General features: G+C 57.8%; 2 protein-coding genes across 28 annotated transcripts; both read right to left on the bottom strand.

Moving 5' to 3' along the window:
- Positions 1 to 214: 214 nt before the first annotated feature.
- LOC129486886 (uncharacterized) lies at positions 215 to 10,388 on the bottom strand. 23 transcript variants are annotated; one of them, XM_063643643.1, is made up of 7 exons: positions 9,254 to 9,295; positions 7,833 to 7,891; positions 5,964 to 6,224; positions 4,738 to 4,859; positions 4,591 to 4,649; positions 4,264 to 4,430; positions 434 to 922 (listed from the first exon to the last, which is right to left on the bottom strand). In XM_063643643.1, exons 3-7 carry the CDS (start codon positions 5,985 to 5,987, stop codon positions 710 to 712), a joined length of 585 nt encoding a protein of 194 aa, XP_063499713.1. In that variant the 5' UTR covers positions 5,988 to 6,224; positions 7,833 to 7,891; positions 9,254 to 9,295; the 3' UTR covers positions 434 to 709. The 23 variants fall into 23 exon arrangements, 15 of the variants coding, with proteins under 15 accessions (XP_063499705.1, XP_063499708.1, XP_063499706.1 ...); XM_063643634.1 differs by lacking the exons at positions 7,833 to 7,891; positions 9,254 to 9,295 and adding an exon at positions 5,561 to 5,601 and having other exon boundaries at positions 4,591 to 4,664; positions 4,738 to 4,911; positions 5,964 to 6,040; XR_010121974.1 differs by lacking the exons at positions 4,264 to 4,430; positions 4,591 to 4,649; positions 4,738 to 4,859 and adding an exon at positions 10,083 to 10,388 and having other exon boundaries at positions 215 to 922; positions 9,254 to 9,460.
- Positions 10,389 to 10,711: 323 nt separating this feature from the next.
- LY6E (lymphocyte antigen 6 family member E) lies at positions 10,712 to 16,651 on the bottom strand. Of its 5 annotated transcripts, none has more exons than XM_055287478.2 (5): positions 14,513 to 14,626; positions 13,980 to 14,266; positions 12,126 to 12,230; positions 11,688 to 11,807; positions 10,712 to 11,555 (listed from the first exon to the last, which is right to left on the bottom strand). In XM_055287478.2, the coding sequence occupies exons 3-5, from the start codon at positions 12,172 to 12,174 to the stop codon at positions 11,332 to 11,334; spliced, it is 393 nt and encodes a 130-aa protein (XP_055143453.1). In that variant the 5' UTR covers positions 12,175 to 12,230; positions 13,980 to 14,266; positions 14,513 to 14,626; the 3' UTR covers positions 10,712 to 11,331. The 5 variants fall into 5 exon arrangements, with proteins under 5 accessions (XP_055143453.1, XP_055143454.1, XP_055143451.1 ...); XM_055287479.2 differs by having other exon boundaries at positions 12,126 to 12,225; XM_055287476.1 differs by lacking the exon at positions 13,980 to 14,266 and having other exon boundaries at positions 14,513 to 14,645.
- Positions 16,652 to 24,680: the final 8,029 nt, after the last annotated feature.

The following is a 24,680-nucleotide window of genomic DNA, read 5'->3' as shown; positions in this document are numbered from 1 at the left end:
AGTTAGCATTATTAACTCGTTCCCTCAACCATAAGCATGTTGTGACTAACAATGCCCAACCCCTGGGAATGTCACCCAGCAGGTTTGGCTTTATTCAGCTTTTATTCATGATGGGGTCACTCCAGTTTGGACGCCTCTTACAGTCTTCTACAGTTACTGAACCGAGCTGGGCTCCTCTCACCCAGGGCAGTAAAGTCAAACACTGATGTTACAATTTGCAGCAGAGGAAAAATGATATTTATTGCATGGTACCAAGCAAGGAGAACGGACAGCTCACGCTTAAGACCCAAACTCCCCAGTGGCTCACGAGCTGGGGTTTTTAGGGGCATGGGTACATTTCAGGAAAGCAGAAGTTGCAGGCAAAATCATTAACCACTACATGGGGTGTCACGAGCAGTGCAAAGTTAGACATAATCACATCCAAGCATGCCTGTGTCTTTCACGATGTCAGAATTTTATTGAGGCTATTTCAGTCCCTAAAGCCACGAGCCACATGGCGTTCCCAACGAGGCATGCTGCTTAGTGCTCCCTTTCCCCTCGGTAGTGAGAGCTGCAGTCACACGGGCTCAAGCCACTCCACACATCAGCCAATATTGCAGACGACAACGTAATAGTGTACTTAATCAGTATATACATGTTATAGGTTAACGTTCCGCAACAAAGAAAGTAGCATTTAACATCCAGAGGAAACAGAGATAGGAGAAAGGGTTCATGAACCAGTCCAGGGGAGTGAAGAAGACACGAGAAGAAGAAGACAGAAACCTCCTGGTCTGGGCCAGTCTGTGGATCTTGCGAGGATGTCTTCGAGGTGGTGGAGCCTCAGGTGGCAGATGGTGAGTTCTGCCGGGGCCTGTCCTTCCACAGTCACAGAGGCCTCCCGTGAGAAGTGACGTCGGAAGACTGCGCTTGCTTGCGTCCTCATCTGTTTGGATGCAGGCTTTATTTTTAACTTGTTTATTAAGCAAAACATCTTACCCTTGTTGGCCAAGTGCCCTGTAAGATATACAATGGAGTCTCTTTCTAAGATGGAGTGAGTTATGCCAAGTGTGCTGTGTGCATGGGGGCACACATTAGTGGCCCACAGGTGTGACTCCCTCCCGGCCTCTCAAGAAGAAATTCAGAACAGAGAACACGGCCAGAGTTCGGTCCTCGGTTCCCCCTTATCTGGGTCTCTGTGATAGCAGCGGCATTTTCCACCGGATCGGGGTTTCTGAAAGACTTGAGAATGTATGTTATGCTTTAGCTTCTATAGGGAAGCAAACCACCCGTGGCTGTGGCCTGCTTGGGACACCCGTGCTCCCGTCGCCTTGCCTGGCAGGCTGCCCACTTACCTTTCAAGGCTGGCAAGGCGCTTGGAATTTCCCTTGAAGGGATTCAAGAGTGTTCCTTGATTTCCAAGCTTGGGAGAGCCTGGCAGGCACCTAGGAGGGGTCCCTGCTCCATCGTACTATGTTGCCCACGTGGGTCTTGAACTCCTGGGCTCCAGCCGTCCTCCTGCCTCAGCCTTCTGAGTAGCGGGGACTACAGCTGTGGGCCACCGTGTAACCGCCCAGTGGGTTCGCCTCATCGTATTCACTCCTTTCTGGGTTTGTATTTATGGTATGAATTTTTTTTTTTTTTTTGAGACGGAGTCTCGCTCTGTCGCCCAGGCTGGAGTGCAGTGGCGCAATCTCGGCTCACTGCAAGCTCTGCCTCCCGGGTTCACGCCATTCTCCTGCCTCAGCCTCTCCGAGTAGCTGGGACTACAGGCGCCTGCCACCACGCCCGGCTAATTTTTTGTATTCTTAGTAGAGATGGGGTTTCACCGTGGTCTCGATCTCCTGACCTCGTGATCTGCCTGCCTCGGCCTCCCAAAGTGCTGGGATTACAACCATGAGCCACCGCGACCAGCCTTATGGTATGAATTTTAATTTCACCACAAAAACGTAAATCTCCCACAAGACAGAACTTTTTTTTTTTTGAGATGGAGTCTTGCTCTGTCGCCCAGGCTGGAATGCAATGGCGTGAGAGGCCTTCTGGGTTCAAGTGATTCTCCCATCTCAGCCTCCCTAGTAGCTGGGATTACAGGCATGTGCCACCACACCTGGCTAATTTTTTTGTATTTTTAGTAGAGATGAAGTTTCACCATGTTGGTCAGGCTGGTCTTGAACTCCTGACCTCAAGTGATCTGCCCGCCTCGGCCTCCCAAAGTGCTGGGATTACAGGCGTGAGCCACCACACCTGGCTGCTATTTATCTTTTTTAATAGAATTGATGTTCATTTAGATTCGCCACATTTTTACGAATTTGTGCTTCATTACTTGAGGTATCTCTGATTCTGAATAGGACCATTTTCCTTCTGGCTAAAGATCACTGTTTTTTTTTTTTGAGATGTAGTCTTGCTCTGTTGCCCAGGCTGGGGTGCAGTGGCGAGATCTTGGCTCACTGCAACCTCTGCCTCCTGGGTTCAAGTGATTCTCCTGCCTCAGCCTCCTGAGTAGCTGGGATCACAGGCGCATGCCACCATGCCCAGCTAATTTTTGTATTTTTGGTAAAGATGGGGTTTCACCATGTTGGCCAGGCTGGTCTTGAACTCCTGACCTCAAGTGATTCACCCACCTCGGCCTCCCAAAGTGCTAGGATTACAGGCATGAGCCACTGTGCCTGGCCTAAATATCACCTTTTTTTTTTTTTTTTTTTTTTTGAGATGGAGTTTTGCTCTTGTTGCCCAGGCTGGAGTGCAATGGCACAATCTCGGCTCACCGCAACCTCTGCCTCCTGGGTTCAAGCGATTCTCCTGCCTCAGCGTCCTGAGTAGCTGGGGCTACCAGCATGCGCCACCACGCCCGGCTAATTTTTTTGTATTTTTAGTAGAGACGGGTTTCTCCATGTTGGTCAGGCTGGTCTCGAACTCCTGGGCTCAAGCGATCCTCCTGCCTAGGCCTCCCAAAGTGCTGGGATTACATGTGAGAGGCACCGTGTCCAGCCTAAAGATCACTTTTCTTTTCTTTCTTTTTTTTTTTTTTTTTGAGATAGAGTCTGTCTCTGTCGCCAGGCTGGAGTGCAGTGGCGTGATCTTGGCTCACTGCAACTTCTGCCTCCCAGGTTCAAGCAATTCCCTACCTCAGCCTCCCGAGTAGCTGGGATTACAGGCGCCTGCCACCACACTTGGCTAATTTTAGTAGAGACAGGGTTTCACCGTCTTGGCCAGGCTGGTCTTTAACTCCTGACCTTGTGATCCATCCGCCTCGGCCTCCCAAAGTGCTGGGATTACAGGCATGAGCCACTGTGCCCGGCAAGATCACTTTTTAAAACACGTTTTTGGCCGGTGCTGTGGCTCACACCTGTAGTCCCAGCATTCCTTGAGCAATGGAGTTTGAGACCAGCTGGGGAAACATGGCGAAACCCTGCCTCTACAAAAATACAAAAATTAGCTGGGCGTGGTGGTGCACACCTGTCATCCCAGCTACTCCGGGGACAGAGGTGGGAGGATCGCTTGAGCCTGGGTCAAGGCTACAATAAGCTGTGTTCCCACCACTGCACTCCAAAGTGAGATCCTGTCCAAAAAAAAAGATTTTCTTTTAGTGCAAGTATATTGGTGACAACCTGTCTGTCTGACGGTCTTTCTTCCATTGTCTGTGGAACTCAAGGCTGTCATCTCTCCCGGCTTCCACAGTTGTCCTTCTCACTACCGCCCCCTGGTGGCTGATCTTTTTCTCTGGCTGTTAACAGGACTTTTTTCTCTGGTCTTCCGCATTTTCACGGGTGCATATCGGGCTATTTATTTGTTGACGCTGCCTGGAATTTTCTGGGCTGCCTGATCTGTGGCTGGATGCACTTTAACAGTTCTGGAAATGTCTCAGCTATCAGGTCTTCAATATTGCCTCTGCGCTATTCGCTCAGCTATTTGGGGAACTGTCTCGGTGTATCTACTATTTTTGTATATTTCTTACTTTTTCTACTTTTGAGTATGGATCAGGCACTGAGGGGAAGTCCGTCAGAAGGATTTTCCACACATCCCTCTCCTCCCCAGGTGGGAAAGCAGATCCCAAGCTTTCCTCCATGGAGGAGGCTGGTTCTCCCAAAGGGATCTGGGTGCTTTCTGGAGAGGGAGTGGTGGCTGTGTGTTTTTAAATTGTGGACCAGGCCAGGTGCAGAGGCTCACGCTTACAATTCCAGCATTTTGGGAGGCTGAGGCAGGGGGATCACTTGAGCCCAACAGTTCAAGATCATCCTGGGCAACATGGTGAGATCCCATCTCTATAAAATTAAAAAAAAAAAATACCTGGGGGTAGTGGCGGGTGCCTGTGGTCCCAGCTACTTGGAAGCTGAGGCAGGAGGATCGCTTCAGCCTGGGAGGACTGTAGACTCGGCGCGGCCCGTTCTCTCCTGCTTGTCTCCTGGTTGTCTCTGTGTCCCCACTGGCTTCAAGGTTCCCTGAAGGGGGCGGTCCTGGGGAGGGTCTGAAGGGGTCGGGTGGGGCTTCCTGTGCCAGACACCCTCCTCTCTTGCCCACAGGGCAGAAGTTCAGCTACACTAGCAAGGGCTGTGGCCCTCCCTGTGTGTCCAGATTATGAACCTCACCCATCCTGTGGTCCCTGGAGGGTCTTACCCCATAGAAACTGAGGATGGACTGGTTGACTTGAAGACTGAGAAGCTGGACATGACCTGCTGTGGAAAGAGCCGCTGTAACCAGGGTGTCAAGGGGGGCAGAGGCTGTGGATGGGGGAGGTGGCACAGGGTCCTGCCTGGGCCTTACCTCCTGAGGTCCCCACAGGGGCTGAGTGGTGGGGGGCAGGTGAGGGGCAGTGCCAGGACCTGCTGCCCATCCTCCGGAGGCTCATCTGCGGGCAGATGCTGGGAAGTGGGGGCTGGATGGGGCTGCAGAGACAAGGGCGCCCAGTTCCGGGCCAGTGGGGAGACCGGGAAAACCCTGGCGGGAGGCTCAGGTTCAGAACCCTGAGATGAGCCTCCCTTCCTCTCCCTCCCCTCCCCTGCAGGTTGAGGTTGGGAGGGAGGTTGAGGCTGCAATGTGCTGTGATTGTACCACTGCACTCTAGCCTGGGCGACAGAGGGAGACCCTACCTCAAAAAACAAAACAGGCCAGGTGTGGTGGCTCATGCCTGTAATCCCAGCACTTTGGGAAGCTGAGGCAGGCAAATCACTTGAGGTCAGGAGTTTGAGACCAGCCTAACATGATGAAACCCCATCTCTACTAAAAATACAAAAATTAGCCGGGCGTGGTGGCAGGCGCCTGTAGTCCCAGCTACTCGGGAGGCTGAGGCAGGAGAATCGCTGGAACCCAGGAGCTGGAGGTTGCAGTGAGCCGAGATCATGCCACTGCACCCCAGCCTGGGCGACAGAGGAAGACTCCATCTCAAACACAAAAACAAAACACAAAATAACCCCCCTGCCAATAAACTGGGGACCATGTGCATAGAGGGTGTAAAATCAATCAAGTGGGACACAATCAATACTTTTTCAAATGAAGTAGAAGATATCAGAGTTGATCACACGGAGTGAGGATAACTTGCTGTGTGAAAGCCGTGCTTGCATTATCCATAGATACACAGAGTGCACACCTCTTGGGGATGCTCGTGCTCTGACTGGCATGTAACATGCACTGCTTATGGACGGTCAGATTAAAACATATATTTTAAGATTCAAAAATACAAGTCAGTATCCCCAGCAATATTCTAACTTCTCCATTGCTTGGTGTTATGACGTCTGGCTCAGCCACCATCAGGCCCTGGGACCTGAGCAGTGTGGCTGCAGGGCCGGCAGTGACCCGAGGACCATGGGCCCTGCTGGCACTGCCCCTTCAGGTCTGACCTGTGCTCTGGTGCGCTGCTGGGCGGGGCAGTCAGGCCTCTTGGGCCCGAGCCTTGCCCACAGCTGCCCCGAGTCACTGGGGGGTCTTCTGTGCCTGACGCCTCCAGCTCCGCCCTTGTCCTCCCTGCCCTCAGCAGCACCCCCCCACCTCACCTGGCCCATCCTCTCAGATGCCATGGAGTTTCCAAGCAGAGACCTGAGGGCGCAGAGTGGATTCTGCTTTTCGGAGGGGACCACCCACCGGAGAGGCGACCCATCCTTATGCAGGTCTGCTGCCTTTATCTGTCTTCATCAAGGGCCCTGTCCCCGCAGCCCAGGCAGCCCTCTCTTCCTTCTGCCCAGCACCTGGTTGGGGGGGGGGGGGGCGGAGTCTGCAGTCACCCCTGGCTCATTTCCTGTGTCTTCTGATTCTCCCTGAAGAACAAATTCGGGTGTGGGTGTGATGGGGGTGGGCAGGGGGCACTGATGGGGAGGGACAGGGGTGGTTCCAGGAGGGGCCAGGACAGTTCTGGATCCCCCCACCGAGAGAGCCCCCATGTCGTCCCACCCCATTACAGGGGCCTCTGCTCCCTGCACAGAAAACAGGGGGTGCCTGGCCTGGGGTCTCAGTGTCAGAGCTGGTTGCTCCGCTGGCCCCTCCCAGGCTCTGTCTGCTCGGAGGCCTGCCAGTGGTGGGCTCAGCCAGAGACCCTCATCCTGAGCAGGAAGGGCCTGGCCCTGGGTGTGACCTGAGTCTCATGGCTGCTTTTCTCTCCTGCTTCCGACACCGACACTGTGCTGTACCAGGAAACTGAAGCTGAAACTCGGGCCTAGTCCAGGACCCTCCTCTCTATTGAGTCAGAACTTCTTCTTCTAAGGCGTCCTCCCACCCCAGGGGCCAACCTCTCCCTCCTCTCCTCACCGCAGCCTCTCCTCCTTCCGGGTCTGTTCTGCTCACACCCTGAGCTCTGGGAGGCCCCACGCAGAGAAGGGGTGGGGTGAGGGGGGTCTTGCTCAAGGTCACGTCTGCCTTCCAGAGCAGCCAACTCAGGAAGGAAGGGTTTCTACCCCTCAGTTCCCATACTGTGAGATGATGGGATGAGGCCATCAGCTGTGTGCATTTTACACAAGCAATCTGGGTTCCTCATCACAAACCAGAAGTGGGGCAGAGGTTCCCAGGCTCGGGGGTGCAAGGCCTCCCCTAGCTCTTTCCAGGCTCGGAGCCTCTGTGCCACACCTGCCCTCAATGCACCCATACCCAAGACCATGAAGGTCACTGGCCCTGTGCTGCTGCTGGCTGAGGGTGGAGGATGGGAAGGAGGCCTGAAGGTGGGAGTAAGACCCTCCCGATGCTGGGGGCTCCAGATGCCAGCAGGACCCTGCCCACAATTCTGAGTAGCCAAGGGCGCCTGAGCCTACCTGTGCGCTGCCCAGGCCTGCTGCCTGTGCTGGTGAGAGGGACTGGAACCCACCCTTCAGCCTGCGACCCTGACCTGCACCCTCCCCGCCCCATCCCAGGCCAGGGCCTTGAGAGCTTCCAGTATTACGGTGTCCTGGACCCCAGCATGTGCCACCCCGTCTCCTATCACATGCAGGCTCAAAGCTGCCCCTCCTCTGTGGTCACCTGCACTATCAATGGTGAGTCCTGGGTGGGACCCAGCGTCTGTAGCAGGTAAGGGGTGGGCAGGGCACTCTCCGGCAGCATCCCAGGGGCTCTGCCTTGAGCCCCCTGGCCTGGTGGAAGCTTAGATCTGGGGACAGAGCTAGGGACCTCCATCTAATGGACCGCAGACTTGGTGTGGGGCCTGGGGCCGCTGCCCGTTCTCTTCTACTTGTCTCTGTGGTGTCCCCACTGGTTTCAAGGTTCCCTGAAGGCGACGGTCCTGGGGCGGGTCCGAGGGGGTCGGGTGGGGCCTCCTGTGCCAGACACCCTCCTCTCTTGCCCACAGGGCAGAAGTTCAGCTATACTAGCAAGGGCTGTGGCCCTCCCTGTGTGTCCAGATTATGAACCTCACCCATCCTGTGTTCCCTGGAGGGTCTTACCCCATAGAAACTGAGGATGGACTGATTGACTTGAAGACTGAGAAGCTGGGCATGACCTGCTGTGAAAAGAGCCGCTGTAACCAGGCGGCCACAGTGTGGCGTGGCCTCTGGGGCCAGGCGGTCGGGCAGCTCCTGCTCAGCCTGGGCCCCTTCCTCTGGGCCCTGCTGTGAGCCCAGCCCACCCTGGCACTGCCCCTGGTGGGTAAACAGGAGCTCAGGGTGGTTGCCCAGAGCAGCCCTCAGCTCCTGCCCCGATGCCCCCGCCTGGCCGCCCAGCAGCCCAGAGACCCCCTCACCCAGCAGCCTAGCTGCCCGCTGGCTCAGATAGTAAATGCACGTGTTCACCCAAGGACTTTGTCCCCTTATTAACCCCTGGGGTCTGGCCTGTGGCCTTCAAGGGGTCCCAGCAAATTCCCCAGGGTGGGGCTCGGAGACTGGAGGGCCTTCCTCCAGGCGGCCGACCCTGCGCTCATTTCCAGCCAGGATTGGGCTCAGCTCCAGCCCGAGGTCCAGAAGCAGCCTGGAGGGTCTCACACTCAGGGCTGGGGCCCCCCAGGAAGACTTGCTGGGAGCTGACAGAGGGGTGGAGGAACCGTGGGCCCAGGCCTGCTGTGGCTGCCGGGTTTCCACGACCGTGGACGGCGTGTGAAACGGTCCCAGGCCCACAGGCTGGCGACTCCTGCAAGGCACCGCAGAGGGCGGGGGTGTCAAGGGAGCAGAGGCTGTGGAAGGGGGAGGCAGTGCAGCATCCTGCCTGGGCCTCACTGCAGGAAGTCCCCTAAAGGGTTGAGCGGTGGGGGGTGGGTGAGGGGCAGTGCCGGGACGGGCCGCCCATCCTCCAAAGGCTCATCTGCTGGCAGATGCTGGGAAGCGAGGAACGGGGCTGGATGGGCTGTGGAGAGGAGGGGGCCCAGTTCCGGGCCGGTGTGGAGACTGGGAAATCCCAGCTCGTAGCAGGGTGTGGTGGGCCCCGGCCGGGAGGCTCAGGTCCAGAGCCCTGAGATGAGGCTCCCTTCCTCTCTCTCCCCCAGGATTCAGGAAATTGAAACTCAGCGCTCCTCTCCCTCCCCCAGGATTCAGGAAATCGAAACTCAGTGCTCCTCCCCTCTCTACTCCAGGCCCAGGACACAACACGGGCTCCCTCCCTCTGCTCCCGGAAACCACCTGTCCTTGGGGGGCCTCCCACCTCCCGAGGGTGGGGCAGCAGGAACCCAGAGGGACTACTCTACCCACTACCAGCAGGTCAGGGCTGCCTCTGACCTCAGCCCTAAACCCAGAGCAGAGGGAGAGCTGGGCCCCAAGTCCCAGATCCTAGGAGGGCAAGCGGCTTCCACTCTGAGCCTGTCTCCCCTGGGGAAACGAAGGGATGACTGCGCCCCCGTCTCAGTGTGGTTTTGAGGCTTAGTAACCAGTGAGCTCACCTGGGAAGTGGAGGAGATGCCAGAGATGGAAGCGCAAATTCGCTTTAGCAGAAACAAAGCATTTGTTAGAAATTCTATCATCACCCAGCGCCCACCATGCTTCTGTGTCCCTGCAGTCAGATCCAGGGTCCTGGCCACGGCTTTTGGGTGCAGCTTCCCCTCACCAGCTCCACTATGATCGACTGTCTGTCCCTCCAGCAAAGCCACCTGCGATGCCCAGTGAACAATGCAGTGAATGCACTGCACACTGGGGCCCGAACGCCGGGATCTCTGTCCTCCTGGCTACAGTGCCCAGGCTCCTGGACCATCTGGTTTCCACCCTCTGTTCTCTGCTTGCATTTCTCAATGCCAGAGCGACCCACTCAGCGAATCCAAACTCCCCACAGAATCTCAAGCTCAGTCTCTGCAGGCTGCTCGGATGGGCTCCGGGTCCCTGCACAGGGACTGCTGGTTGGTGGCAGGCCCCTCCTCCCGCTGACCCCTTCCAGGCCCTCTCGCTCCGTTACAGTGGGCCCCTCATGGGTGGCAGTAATGATTCACGTGTTTCAGACAGGAATCACTACCTCATGGACACAGGAGGAGGACACAGCTCCTTGACCTGCCTTGACCTCAGGGACCTGGGAGGAGCCGGCTATTCACATCAGCTGCTGGGGTTGGGAATCTCGGGCCTCCACGTTGACCACCGGCCCCTCCAGCTGGACGGTGCCCCTGGGATCCTGACACACACACCACAGTTTCTGGCCAGCCGGGGAAATTCAGGGTCGGGTGCTGAGTGGCTGAGATCCTGGCTGGCTCCCTCCCACTGTCCCGGAGAAATGAACAAACACACCTCCACTGGCTGTCTGTTCTTGTTTTCTCTCTCCAGCCCAAAGAGCCCTCCGGGCAGCACACAGCACCCAACTGCAGACGGCGGCCTGGGCCAGCTTCCTCTGTCAGGAGGCCGCCACCTGTTTGCCAGGGGGAAGCAGGCAGCGCTGCAGTCCAGGCACGGATGGGTCAGGGCTGCTGCCCAGAGCTTCTGCGTGGGAGCCCCCTGCCCCTCCCACGGCCACTCACTAAGCTCCGGCCCGTCTGTCCTGCCCCAGCCCAGCTTTTGTGCCCTCTGCACCAGCGGGTCCAGGCAGACACCCTCCATTCCCAAGTCCTAGAGCCCTGGGTGCTGCCCCAGCCTGAGCGTGCTCCTTCTTGCACCCGCTTTCTTTCCTCCATGCCCCTCACACCTCCTTCTGCTGTGGGGGGTGGAACTCACTTGACCTGCTGAGCCTGGGGCAGGAGAAAGGCCAGAGCGCTGGGGAGGGGCTCCCTCTGAGGTCAGGCAAGCAGCTGGCTGTGGCTCAGGGGATGACTCCTCCTCCCCCACCACCCCCCTGGGCCATACCACAGAAGACCCCATGACCCTCCAAACCTGGGATGCTCTGCCTCTCCCCTCAAGGGGCAGCCACACTCAGAGCAGGAAGCTGGGGGACATCTGTATTTATTTGAGGCACCAAGGCAGCAGGAGGGCTCCAATGTGGGGGTGGGCTGGGGCAGGACTGGCTGGATTTGGGGCAGGGCCTAGACCTGGAAGTGGCAGAAACCCCAACTCCCAAAGGCTGCCCTTGAAGTGCATGCGGCTGTGCCACAGCAGGGGCTACAGGGGACTGAGGCTTTCCACGCCGCTGGCACACCTCCCTCCCCAAACACGGCCCCCAGAAGCCGCCACGTGCTCTCACGTGCACTGCACACCCACGTACACAGCCAGGCACACATCCCTACTGACACGGTCTCCCTGGGGACCCTGTCAGCGTGTCCATGGGACTTGGTCCTAACGCTGGACTGTAAGACTCCAGGGAACCCTCGTCCCTTCCGCAGTCCCCCAAGGAAGGTCACATCATCCACCCCAGAAGTGAGGGCAGCTGGCCCCACTTGGGGCAGAGGCAGGGGCTGGGGCAGGGGGAGGTGCAGGGGGTAGGCCTGACCTGGGACCAAGGGCACAGATCAGGCACGTGAGGAGTCAGGGACTCCCATATACTGTGGGATCCAGAAAGGGCTGGGCTTTCCTTCCTGAGCTGGGGGATCAGGGGACAGGGTCTGGGCGGTCAGGGGCCGAACCGCAGCAGGGCCGGCAGCAGGCTCAGCAGCAGCCCGGCGCCCAGCAGGGTGGTGCTTGCCCGCAGCCCGCCGTCGGCCGCGCTGAAATTGCACAGAAAGCTCTGGCAGCAGCTGATGCCCATGGAAGCCACACCGACATTGATGCCTTCTGGGATGGGGCAGGCCGGGGAACAGGTCTTGCTCAGGCTGTGGCCAAATGTCACGACATTCCCTGCATGGGAAATAAGGCCGTCAGGGGAGAGACAGACGGCTGCAGGCAGCCAGCAATGGCCTCCGCTGAGCCCCGGCCCGGGCTAGGGAGATGGCCAGGGGAGGAAGGCACGGTCTGAGGCATGGCACTCACCAATGCCGGCACTGGCAGACACAGTCACGCAGTAGTTGTCCTGGTCGGAGCAGATGGTTGGCTTCAGGCAGTACAGATTGCTCTTCTGGTTCAGGCAGGAGAAGCACATCAGCGAGCTGGCTGCGGAAGGAGGACACACCTGTCTCAGGGAAGCCTCCAGTGTCCCTCCCAGGCCTGACCCTAGTGGACGTTTACTGAGAAATTACTGTATACCAGGCCCTGGGCTGGAGGCAGAGCAAAGACAGTGACACCCCACCCTGGCCGTCGAGCAGCTCAAGTGACACTCACACACACAGTGAGACAGTGTGGCCAGGCCGGGTGAGCCCTCTGCTGGGAGCAGCCTGGAAGGACCCCTGGGGCGTCTCAGGGGAGGGGGTGGAGAGGGAGTGGAGCAGGGCACAGCCGGACAAAGGTCTGGGGTCTCCGAGGGCACCTCACCTCGCTCCACACCCAGAAGGGCAGCCAGCAGCACTGGCAAGATCTTCATTCTGGAGAGGATGGCCGTCCTGTCTGGAGGTCACAAACCAAAGCGGCCCGTCTGCTCTGGAGAGACGCGCTGGTTAGGGGGCCGAGTGGTGCCTGGCTCCTCCCCAGGATCATGCACCCCCACTTTGCAGATGAGGACACAGACAGCAAAGAGGGGCAGGGACCTGCCAGCACACAAGGACTTCCCTGCTTCTTTCCCGACCCACTCCTCACTCAGTGCATACATGCTCTAGGCTATCCCCCTCCTGAAACCTGGCAGAAGGGGGCTGCACAGGCAAGAGGAGGAAACTCAGCAGCCTTCTCAGAACCACAGAAAAGGAGGCAGAGTGAGCGGCCTCTGCCAGTGGTCCTGGGGTGGGGGAATGGGGAATGGTGATCAGTCATAATATTAGCTAGTCTGGGGCTGGGTACAGCGGCTCATGCCTGTCATCTCCATGCCATGTGAGGCCAAAGCAGGAGGATCACATGAGGCCAGGGGTTTGAGACCAGCCTGGGCAACACAGTGAGACCTCCTGTTTCTACAAAAAATACAAAAATTAGCTGGGCGTGGTACACGCCTGTGGTCAGCTACTTGGGAGGCCGAGGTGGGAGGATCTCTTGAGCCAGGGAGTTCAAGACTGCAGTGTACTATGATTATGCCACTGCACTGCAGCCTGGGCAACAGAGTGAGACCCTGTCTCAAAAAAAAAAAGAGAGATCTATATACACATCTATATGTGTGTCTGTCAGTGTATATTAGCTAATCTGTGTCTAGAATTTTCCATGGGGCAGCTCAGTGTCTTGGGCCCAGGCAGCTCCCCTGAAATGGAGACCTGGGGCCGGGTGGGGCATGGCCAAGGGGGAAAGCACTCCCCATTCCTGATGTTACTCAGTTCCGAGGACCGCGGCCCACTAAGTATCTGCTACTCCCCATTCTGTGGCTGGGAAATGGCCCTGAGAGACAAGGCTGCGTGCCACCGGTCCCACCAGCAGGAAGGGGCCAGATGGGTCGGTGTACTGCTCCTCGGCCTCTGCACAGGACTCTGCACTGTTGGAGAAAGAATCTGGAACACACCCAGCTGGGGTGGTGATTCTCTGTTTTGTGAGTGCATGGTGTTGGAGGGGGAGGCTGCTGCCTTCTGCCAGGGACAGCCGTGGGCAGAGGAGGGGGAGGGACATCCCGGGCCTGGGGAGCTAGTGCTGGGCACTGGGGGTAAGGAGGATGCCTCAGAGAACAGATCTGGAGAGGGGCCCGCAGAGGCCCTGAGGGGAGAGCAGCAGGCCACGACCGTGAGACCTGGGCTGACATCCTGGGGTTGGGAGTGGGAGCCCCAGATGGCCAAAAACAGTGCCAAGTCCGGCGGGGCCTGTCCTCGTCTCCAGGGAGGAGCCCGAGGAGGAATGATCTCCAATTCCTCTTCCCCCCACCCCCCTAAAGTGAGGTTCTGGTGTGGGGGGTCCCTGAGCTGTCTCTGAGGAAGTCCTGGCATACAGGGCCACAAACAGGTCCAGCTGGTGCCACCACCTGCCCACTGGGTGGCACCCAACCCGCTGGGCAACCAGGCTGAGCTAAGGCACCGGTGGGAGCCGAAGGCAATTAGGAAGGCCGGGTGGGCCATGGAGCCCGGGGGGAGCCAGCCGGAAGGCCGTGGGGGGCGCCCCTGGGGCCCAGGCTGCAGGCTCATCCCCAGGCTCAGGGAAGCTGGCCCCCGGGAGCCAGGTATCTAGGGGCTGACCAGCCAGCCAGAGGCGGGAGCCTCTCCTGTGTCCCGGAATGCGGAGGGGTCCGGCGGTCCACTCAGGGAGGCTGGGCTCCTTGGACCTCACCGTAAGCACCACCAGTGCCAGAACAAGAAGCGGGGGCGGGTTACAGTGCTCCGGAGTGACATGCGGGGGGCGGTCAATCCTCCCTTTCCGGCCAGGAGCTCTGCAAGGTCCCGTGCCCCCTCCCCTAGTCAGCAAGGCCGTCTCTCCCGGCCCACGTAGAGGAGCCAGGAGCGTCTGGAGTTGGGTGATGGGCTCCGGTGGCTGCGCAGCCCTGGGCCGGCCGGGAGGCTCCTGGCGGCAGTCTCCGCCCGCTCCCGCCCCAGATCTTTGGAAACATTCGGGGAGGCCTGAGGGGGATGGGAGGAGAAGCTCAGCTCTCTGGGGACCAACCCACCGGCAGCCCCAGCCCCTCTCCTGCGCCTCCCCGTGCGCCCCGCTTGCTCTCTCCCACCGTCTCCCGCCCCGGCCCCCGCAGGGCGCCTTCCGCCGCGCGTGGCTGGGCCGGGGCCGCGTGCACCGCAGCCGAGGCCGCCGGGTCTGAGCGCGTGCGCGCAGGTGGCAGGGGCGTCCCGGCCGGGGGCCCGCGGACTCACCGCCGGGCGGACGCAGGTACCAGCAGCCTGGCCGAGCTCCCCGAACCTCGCGCGCTCTGGACCGCTGCTGGCCCGGAGCCTCCCAGGCAGCCGCGCGGCCCCGGGGCGGGGGCAGGGGCGGGACGCGGGAGGGGCCTCCGGGGGGCGGAGTCGGCGAGCCCGCGGTGGGGGTCCCCGCGCCCCCAGGCCTACCCTGACTCCTTGGGACAGATGGGGAGGCTGAGGCCCAGAAGGGGGCTGAGACCACCTCCCAATTTCCCCAGCGAGGTGGCGCCTGAGCCACGGCCAGGCCCGGCCTCCTTCCACCCCGTGCGCGAGGTAGGTGCTGACCTGGCGAGGCCGGACAGGGGACCAGGTCGGGGTGACCGTCACTGACACCTGGACTTGTGGCCAGTCCTCGTCGTGGTCGGGGTGGGAGGCCCACTGGTAAGCAGACGTGTTTTGGGCGTGAGCACGGAGGAGGGGTGCCTCGGAGAGTGTCGGGGAGCAGTGTTGGGGGTCTGGCCTGCAGAGTGGAGCAGGGGAGGGGAGGACGCAGGCACCCCCGCAGCTTGGGATTCCTGAGGTCATCTTGTCCCTGCTCCCCGCTCCAGGCTGGGCTGTTCCTTGGCCATCCCCCAGGCAGGGGTGGGGAGACCGGCAAGGGTTGGGAGGTGGGAGGTTGTGGGTGCTGGCTTCTGCCAGGGCACTGGGGCTCCGCCACCGGTGGGTGCCTCTCCTCCCGCTAGGCCCTCTCCGAGGGGTTGTGGGCGCTGGGGCTCTGCCACTGGCCTGTTCTCCAGCTGACAGTGCGTTTCCTTTCTGGGTGACAGGGTGAGCGCCAGGGAGGGGTCTTCTGAACCCCACACGGGAATAGGGGGAGGGTGTGGGGAAATGCGAGGGTGGGCAGGTGGCCCTGTGGTCAGGAGGGGGCTGGGGCCGAGAGACACCTGTAACACCCCTGTCTCAAATCTAGGGGTGCAGTCAATGTGGCTGTGTGTTTTGCATAAGTGAGTGTGTGTGGTGCGTGTGTGCGTGTGTGTGTGTGTCTGGAGGCTGAGGCTGGGGCTCTGTGTGTCACGAGATGTCCTGGCCGTGGTATGATGGCTTCGTGGGTGGGGCTTCCACAGCTTTGGGGGCGATGGCCCAGCTGTCTGTGCGGACAGGAGGCTTCAGTAGGCTGTGGCCGGAAGCAGTCCGCGTCTTCCCCTCTAGAAAGTTGGCGGTGAGGGCAGGGGGTTCTGTCTGTGCAGCCAGCACCTGGGGCCATCCCTGCCACCGCAGGGGCTCAGTAAGAATTGTGGGACGAGAGCATGGGCGGGTTTGCCCCCTTCAAGACAGGACCCTCTGATGCAGAAAAATGCAAGCTGCATTAGGAGGAGGGCTGTTCGAAAAAAACTCTCAAACCATTTGTCCTGTCTCTCACTCGACACAGAAGACATCAACACAGAAGACTCCCAAGACTGCTAGGGCCAAATGTGGGGGAGTGGGGGGCGTCTCCCAGCCACTGAGCAAGCCGTCAGTTCTGCAGCGGACACCAGCCGGGTGTCCTCCAACACCATTTCAGTACCTGCAGATAGTGTCAGATCCCACAGGGTGAGGGCTTAGCCCCAAGACACCTACACACACACACACACACACACACACACACACACACACACACACACACACGAGCTGCGAGGGCCAGCCTCTGGAACTTCTCACCGACTGGCCCGACGTTGAGGTTCCCACTGCTCACCAGGCCTCTGGTTTAATGAAACATGACCAGAGTGACTCCATCTGGAAGTGAGTAGGAGGCACTCACAAGGCACCTATAAGGTTGATGCTTATGGTCTAAAAATAGCCACGTCTCAAGATGGACACCAATTATAATTACAGAATATTTGTGGCCATATGGGGCATCTCCCAGCAAGCCCGCAGACTGTCCAGGTAACCCAAGAGTGCAGGCCACTTTACTCAGAGATAATTTCAATGAGCAGCCTGAGGTTGGAGGATGAACGGTCACTGATGGCACCCACAGCCCCTATCCTTAGTGAGCGCATCTGCACATTCCAGGTTTCTGGTAAGCAGAGGCACTAAGAGGACAGGCCCTCCTCCTCCTGCTTTCTGAGCACGCCCCACCCTGGAACGGAGCCATTTCAAATAAACCTGCTTCTCTCACTGTGCTCGGTGGCTCACCCCAAATTCTTTCCTGCACAACATCCAAGAACCCGCTCTTGGGGTCTGGATCAGGACCCTCTTTCCCAGCAATACTGCAGCCCTGCCCCGTTGTTTTGCGTTCAATTGACTTGGAAGAGTGGCTCAGGGAACTCAGAGAAACACATTTGCAGTTAATTATAAAGGGATACACAGGAGAGGCACAGGGCGTGGTCTCCGGGAAGGGGTGGGGAACTTCCATGCCGCCCACGTGGGCCCTCCAGGAAACCGCTATGTGCTCAGCATTCCTGTCCCCAGGGCAGGGGACTGATCCTCTCTCTGAATGAGCCTCTTTGGGCCCATGATCAGAAAGGAGGGGGAGGACTGGAGACCTGCCTTGGGGCAGGTGAAAGGGGAGCCGGAGACCTCACAGAGATTCCATTTCTACCCATAACTGTAACAAGGGCCATGGAGTCCTGAGTAAGGAACCTGGCTGAATGCCAACTCTACCCCGCCCCCCGCATCTACCTCCTTACACAGCAGCACTCCTTCTCACACGGCACTCCCTCCTCCTCACACAGGACTCCTCCCTCCTCCTCACGCGGCACTCCCTCCTCCTCACACAGGACTCCCTCCTCCTCACACGGCACTCCCTCCTCCTCACACAGGACTCCCTCCTCCTCACACAGGACTCCCTCCTCCTCACACGGCACTCCTCCCTCCTCCTCACACGGCACTCCCTCCCTCCTCCTCACACGGCACTCCCTCCCTCCTCCTCACACAGGACTCCCTCCTCCTCACACAGGACTCCTCCCTCCTCCTCACACGGCACTCCCTCCTCCTCACACGGCACTCCCTCCTCCTCACACAGCACTCCCTCCTCCTCACACGGGACTCCCTCCTCCTCACACGGGACTCCCTCCTCCTCACACGGCACTCCCTCCTCCTCACACAGGACTCCCTCCTCCTCACACGGCACTCCCTCCTCCTCACATGGCACTCCCTCCTCCTCACACGGCACTCCTCCCTCCTCCTCACACAGGACTCCCTCCTCCTCACACGGCACTCCCTCCTCCTCACACGGCACTCCCTCCTCCTCACACGGGACTCCCTCCTCCTCACACGGGACTCCCTCCTCCTCACACGGCACTCCCTCCTCCTCACACAGGACTCCCTCCTCCTCACACGGCACTCCCTCCTCCTCACATGGCACTCCCTCCTCCTCACACGGCACTCCTCCCTCCTCCTCACACAGGACTCCCTCCTCCTCACACGGCACTCCCTCCTCCTCACACGGCACTCCCTCCTCCTCACACGGCACTCCTCCCTCCTCCTCACACAGGACTCCCTCCTCCTCACACGGCACTCCCTCCTCCTCACACGGCACTCCCTCCTCCTCACACAGCACTCCCTCCTCCTCACACGGGACTCCCTCCTCCTCACACGGCACTCCTCCCTCCTCCTCACACGGCACTCCCTCCTCCTCACACGGCACTCCCTCCTCCTCACACGGCACTCCCTCCTCCTCACACGGCACTCCTCCCTCCTCCTCACACAGGACTCCCTCCTCCTCACACGGCACTCCTCCCTCCTCCTCACACGGCACTCCCTCCTCCTCACACGGCACTCCCTCCTCCTCACACGGCACTCCTCCCTCCTCCTCACACAGGACTCCCTCCTCCTCACATGGCACTCCCTCCTCCTCACACGGCACTCCCTCCTCCTCACACAGGACTCCCTCCTCCTCACATGGGACTCCCTCCTCCTCACACGGCACTCCCTCCTCCTCACACAGGACTCCCTCCTCCTCACACGGCACTCCCTCCTCCTCACACGGCACTCCCTCCTCCTCACACGGCACTCTCTCCTCCTCACACGGGACTCCCTCCTCCTCACACAGCACTCCCTCCTCCTCACACAGGACTCCCTCCTCCTCACACGGCACTCCCTCCTCCTCACACAGGACTCCCTCCTCCTCACACGGCACTCCTCCCTCCTCCTCACACAGCACTCCCTCCTCTTCACACAGGACTCCTCCCTCCTCCTCACACAGGACTCCTCCCTCCTCCTCACATGGCACTCCCTCCTCCTCACACGGCACTCCCTCCTCCTCACACGGCACTCCCTCCTCCTCACACAGGACTCCTCCCTCCTCCTCACACAGGACTCCTCCCTCCTCCTCACACGGGACTCCCTCCTCCTCACACGGCACTCCCTCCTCCTCACACGGCACTCCCTCCTCCTCACACAGGACTCCTCCCTCCTCCTCACACAGGACTCCTCCCTCCTCCTCACACGGCACTCCTCCCTCCTCACACAGGACTCCTCCTTCCTCCTCACGCGGCAGTCCCTCCTCACATGCCAGAGCAGAGAGATCATAAGGCCGGGACGGGCCTGCTCTCATGCGGAGGCTTTTGTTTTTTTAACTTTTAAAATTTTAAATCAGGCAACCTCCCAACCAGAATAGGCTCAGGGAGACCTTCCGTAACTAAGAGGTCTTTGGCCGTAGTTGTGGAAGACTTTTGTCCTGGTGTCGTCTCAGATGACGGCAGGAGGCTGGTGGGGCCTGTGGGGGGACGTCCCGTGGGTCAGAGTGAGCGGTGGGCCTCCAGCGAGAGGGGGAGCCTTGACCGGGCTGCCCTTTCCTCCCACACGCTCAAGAGCACTTTCCCCTCGCAGGACTGGGTGAGGCGCACGTGGAGTTTGGGGCACGCTTGCTGCAGGCTGCCTCCCAGCTCTGTCTCGGGTCTGGACTCAGGGGTGCCTGCTGTCAGGAGGGACCTGGTTGAAGGCCTGGCCCAGCAGGTGATGTCTGGAGCCAGAAAGCCAGATGCTGCTGCCCCACGAAGAATGAGCCGGCAGCCTCACGGAGCCCCGCGCTTACTGGGGCTGGCAGATGAGGCCACAGATGAGCTCTGCCCTGTTTTCTGGATTCAAGAGGGAAGGAGCCACACCTGCCCTGTGTGCTCGTAGGACAGGTCAGGCACCTGAGATCTGCCCGTGGCCACGGGCCTCATCCTGCCCTGACCTTTCTCTGGCCATGATTCAGGGGTCCTGTGGGGGAGCGCCCCTGATTCTTGGCCTCCCCCATCCAGCCCCTGCTGCCGCTGCCTGTGTCACTTGGAAGGTAGGGACTGTCAAGCTGGCCAGCAGGCCTGACGGGGAGTGCAGATGGCAGGACAGGGCAGGCTGGGGCGGGAAGGGGCGGGATGGGGCAGGCTGGGGCGGGACGGGGCAGGCTGGGCTGGGACCTGCCTGCTGGCTCTGGCGGGAGGTAGGCTGTCTCCCAGCCTTGGCTCAGTGCGGGGAGAGCAGGCTGACTCTGGCTGGGCTGCCATGAGCTGGCTGCCTGACCTCCCTGCGTCCAGGCTTCACATTCCAAAGTGCAGCTGCCAGTACTCTGCTCTCAGGCCTGGTTCCCGCGTCTCCTAGGGCACAGTCCAAAGTGCTCCCGGGGGTTTCAGCATCTGCTCCCACTACTGAGGCCTTAGGCTCCTCCTCTAACTTCCACTGCCACCTTGACCCTGGCTCAACCCTGAAACCAACGTTGGCTCCAGGCCTCCCCGAGTTGCTGCTTGGCCTCTCCTCTTGGGAGATCTTCCCCAACCCCAGAGGAGGCCCCTCCCACAGAGTGACTGAGACGGGTCTCAACCAGTTCAGAGGTTTACTTTGCCAAGGTTGAAGCCATGCCCGGGAAAAAGAGGCAGAAACCACAGTAGGGTATGCAGCCCACTCCTTTTCCAAAGAGGGTTTTGGGGCTTCAATATTTAAAGAAAGAAGTGGCTGGAGGGGAAGGAGGAAAGGAAAAAAGGGAGGGTCATATTCCTGTGAGGCTCTGATCAGTGTCCACTGCTCTCCAGGTTGCAGGTGAAAGTGGGGCCAGAGGAACAGTTGATTTGTGTTTGTTTGTTTGTTTTTTTGAGATGGAGTCTCACTCTGTTCTCTAGGCTGGAATGCAGTGGCGCAATCTCAACTCACCGCAACCTCCGCCTCCCGGGTTCAAGTGATTGTCCTGCCTCAGCCTCCTGAGTAGCTGGGATTACAGGCATGCACTACCACCACGCCTGGCTAATTTCTGTATTTTTGTAGAGATGGGAGTTTCACCATGTTGGCCAGGCTGGTCTCGAATTCCTGACCTCAGGTGATCCACCCACCTCGGCCTCCCGAAGTGCTGGGATTACAGGCGTGAGCCACAAGCCACCACACCTGGCTGATTTGTTGTTCATTTACATTTTCAGGTGAGGGAGGCCACCTGGGGAGACACGTGGCCTTCTATCTTGTAGCTGTCTATTTAAGAACAAAAGGAAAGGCAGGGTATTTTTTTTGTTTTTGTTTTTGTTTTTTGCATGACTCAGTTTCCAAGCTTAACTTTTTCCTTTGGCATAGTGAGTCTGGGGACCCAAGATCTTATTTTCCTTTCTGTCACCCCCACTTGGTTTTGGGCCCCATGACAGCTGGACCCGGCTTCTGCATGGTGAGTGCCTCTGAATGGAAACACTTGTGGTGGTGTCGTGTGTGTGTTTGAACACGTGGAGAGGATCTCTGAAGGAGTCGCTGACGGAAGTCCAGCAAGCCTCACTCAGAGAAGCCTCCTTATTTGTGTGGTCCCATTTGGTGAGCCCTGAAGGAATCGTTAGTGGAAGCTCAACAGGCCTGATTGTGGGTGACCGTCCGCTCGTCCATCTGGCCCAAAGACCACCTATTGAATTCCCGGTCAGAGGTCATCCCTCCCCACCTTGAGTGCATCAAAGACACCACGGACCACAGGGGGCAAGTCTGAGCCTTGTGAGGTCGATGTTGGCTGCTGAGCGAGGTGACCTGTGTCTGTTTCGTTTTATTTTGCAACAGCTGGGATGGAAAATGTTAATTCTAGCGGTTCCCCATGCAGCTCACTGGGCAATATCTTGCAAAATTGAGAGGCTTTTCCCCCCCGTGATTCCATGAAGTGGAAAAAGGTGATTTTCCTTTGTGATGCGGCTTTGCCCCCATAGCTGTGGTTGGTGCTGTGAGCAGGGTCACCAGGGCAGCCCAGGGAAAGGGAACCCAAAAACCTGGCATGCCAGCAATGGGGTAAGAATGTCTTACCGGGCTGGGCGCGGTGGCTCATGCCTGTACTCCCAGCACTTTGGGAAGCCGAGGCAGGCGGGGAGGGGGGATCACCTGAGGGCAGGAGTTCGAGACCAGCCTGGCCAACATGGCGAAACCCTGTCTCTACTAAAAATACAAAAAAAAAAAAAAAAAAAAAAAATTAGGTGTGGTGGTGGGTGGCTGTAATCCCAGCTACTTGGGAGATTGAGGCAGGAGAATCGCTGGAACCCAGGAGGCAGAGGTTGCAGTGAGCTGAGATCATGCCATTGCACTCCAGCCTGAGCAACAAGAGTGAAACTCCACCTCAAAAAAAAAAAAAATAATAATAATAATGCCTTACCAGCCAGGCTTCTGGGCCCTCTCTCTGTGTGCATACTGGTTGAGTGAATGGTAAAAACCACTGTTTATTAATGAGAAAAAGGATTTGTGAGGCTAGTCTGAGGCTGTAGCAAATCTGGAGTGCCTTGTGCTATGAATTCGTCTTTCTCTGTTGTTCTGTCATAAAGAGGGGTACCACAGGATAAACACGAGCTTAGGACCCCTGGAAGCCCACTGCTCAATCTGGTCCCACAGGCTGGTCGGTGACAAACTTTGCTGCAGGTTCCTGGAGCAAAAACTGGAGGAAGTTTCCATCTTGTCTTGGTTTATGTCCTTGAAAGCATGACTTTGTGACCATGTGCAGGAATTCTCTCCCGGTCTCCTCCATCCGGAGGGCAGGAATTTTCAAGTTCACATCAGCCGGCTGGTCCAAGAGGACCAGGAGTCAGAAGTGAGTTGCCTTGTTCTTCCCCTGAGTGAGTTGAGCCCTCGCAAGAGTTTTGTCTTAAAAGGTCTCGTCCCTACAGGGCTTTTACTGTCTATCACTTTCCTCTTCTTCTTTTTTTTTTTGAGACGGAGTCTCGCTCTGTCGCCCAGGCTGGAGTGCAGTGGCCCGATCTCGGCTCACTGCAAGCTCCGCCTCCCGGGTTCACGCCATTCTCCTGCCTCAGCCTCCCGAGTAGCTGGGACTACAGGTGCCCACCACCACATCCGGCTAATTTTGTTTTTGTATTTTTAGTAGAGACGGGGTTTCACCGTGTTAGCCAGGATGGTCTCCATCTCCTGACCTCGTGATCCGCCCGCCTCGACCTCCCAAAGTGCTGGGATTACAGGTGTGAGCCACCACGCCCGGCCGTCTATCACTTTCTTAAGCCCATTTCTGAGAGTGAATTCTTGGGGATCACGGAGATATCTGCTTTATTCCTTTTCTGGAAATACCTTTTGCTAATATGGTAAAAACCTGGAAAATTGCCTCTGGACTTTAGCAGGCTTTTTGGATTGAGTCGCTGTTGGAACTGAGTCCTGGGAAAGACACCAGCAGTCACCTTGTGCTAGAGGTCAGCTAGCTAAGGCTTTGGTGGTTCTTCACAATAGCAGCCTGAGTTCAGTTCCTGGCTTTGGGAGTGAGTCCTTTGTGGTCTAATACTTGCTGGACTTTTGCTGCTTATTGATTATTTTCCCCTCCATGGACAGCTTCTGATTTTCTGTCTTGAACTACCTTTGGGGAGATTTTAGACCTTGTAAAAATCACTTCTCTTTGGAGACACTTTGAATATCTGTGGTTAAGTCATCCTCTTAGTTAAGGCTCACTTATTTACCTTGAGTAAAACAATTCAAAAGCCAGAAATATTGGCCCTTTGTCCTGGCTGAAATCTGGTAATAAAAGACTTATTATTATTATTTTTATTTTTGAGATGGAGTTTCACTCCTGTTGCCCAGGCTGGAGTGCAATGGTGTGATCTTGCCTCACTGCAACCTCCGCCTCCTGGGTTCAAGCAATTCTCCTGCCTCAGCCTCCCGAGTAGCTGGGATTACAGGTGCCCGCCACTATGCCCGGCTAATTTTATATTTTTAGTAGAGACAGAGTTTCACCATGTTGGCCAGGTTGGTCTCGAACTCCTGATCTCAGGTGATCCACCCACCTTGGCCTCCCAAAGTGCTTGGGATTACAGGCGTGAGCCTCCATGCCCAGACAGATTTTAAAAGGACTTTTCTTTTGAGAGCTCTATAGTTAGAAATCAACTTCATTAAAGCTGATATTTGGGCTATATTTGTGCAGATATTGTTTTAAAGCCTCTGCTCCCTCTCTAAACACTTCTTAGTCAATGGAATTCTGTCTTGATTCTTCGTTTCTGTCTGTGTATTTAATGTGTTGCCCGTGGTCTTTCTATAAAAGAGCTCTAATTGCTGGGCGCAGTGGCTCACGCCTGTAATCCCAACACTTTGAGAGGCCGAGGTGGGTGGATCACCTGAGGTCGGGAGTTCAAGACCAGCCTGACCAACATGGAGAAACCATGTCTCTACTAAAAATACAAAATTAGCTGGGCATGGTGGCACATGCCTGTAATCCTAGCTACTCAGGAGACTGAGGCAGGGGAATCACTTGAACCTGGTAGGCTGAGGTTGCGGTGAGCCAAGATCGCGCCATTGCACTCCAGCCTGGGCAACAAGAGTGAAACTCCATCTCAAAAAAAAAAAAAAAAAAAAAAAAAGCTCTAATTAACTGAATTAAAGAAAAATAGGCTAAAAGTTGGAAGACAGCCAACACGTAGCCACCGAGGGGCGGAGGCAACTGGCATGTTTCCAACAGATCTTCAGACGGAAGGCACCCGGAGTGGACTGCAGCAGGACACAGAAGCTAGGCTGAAGCGGGAAAGCGGGAAGAAGCTGGGAACTCTGCGGGGGGCCACTGCTCACTGGGACTCGTTACTGGTCCCCAAGACTCAGGGAGAATGGGTGAGTTGAACTGGCAAGGAGGAGCCCGCTGTCACTATGGGCCTCTGGAATCCCGGCAGGAGGAGATTAACCACTATAGACACTCGAGGTGGCAGAGAGAGCTGCCTAGAGAAGGTGTGGCAGCAGCAGCCAGCTGAGGCGGAGCCGGGAGGGTTTGGTGCAGGAGCGTGTCTGTAGTGGAGGGCCATCC

Source organism: Symphalangus syndactylus, chromosome 7 (assembly GCF_028878055.3).
Source record: "Symphalangus syndactylus isolate Jambi chromosome 7, NHGRI_mSymSyn1-v2.1_pri, whole genome shotgun sequence".
Lineage (NCBI taxonomy): Eukaryota > Metazoa > Chordata > Mammalia > Primates > Hylobatidae > Symphalangus > Symphalangus syndactylus.
Note: the sequence above shows the minus strand (reverse complement) of the source record. Positions and strands in the feature narration are given on the sequence as shown.

What these genes read in the sequence shown, in the direction of transcription:
- LOC129486886 (XM_063643631.1), bottom strand. Translation starts at nt 5,099, where the DNA reads ATGAGCCACCACACCTGGCCTGTTTTGTTTTTTGAGGTAGGGTCTCCC. An exon ending in CCCTGTGGGGACCTCAGGAG is followed by an intron (nt 4,665 to 4,737) that starts GTAAGGCCCAGG and finishes CCCTGGTTACAG; the next exon opens with CGGCTCTTTCCACAGCAGGT. An exon ending in CCATCCTCAGTTTCTATGGG is followed by an intron (nt 4,431 to 4,590) that starts GTAAGACCCTCC and finishes GACCCTCCCCAG; the next exon opens with GACCGCCCCCTTCAGGGAAC.
- LY6E (XM_055287474.2), bottom strand. Translation starts at nt 15,082, where the DNA reads ATGACCTCAGGAATCCCAAGCTGCGGGGGTGCCTGCGTCCTCCCCTCC. An exon ending in GTACCTGCGTCCGCCCGGCG is followed by an intron (nt 14,267 to 14,512) that starts GTGAGTCCGCGG and finishes CATCCCCCTCAG; the next exon opens with GCCTCCCCGAATGTTTCCAA.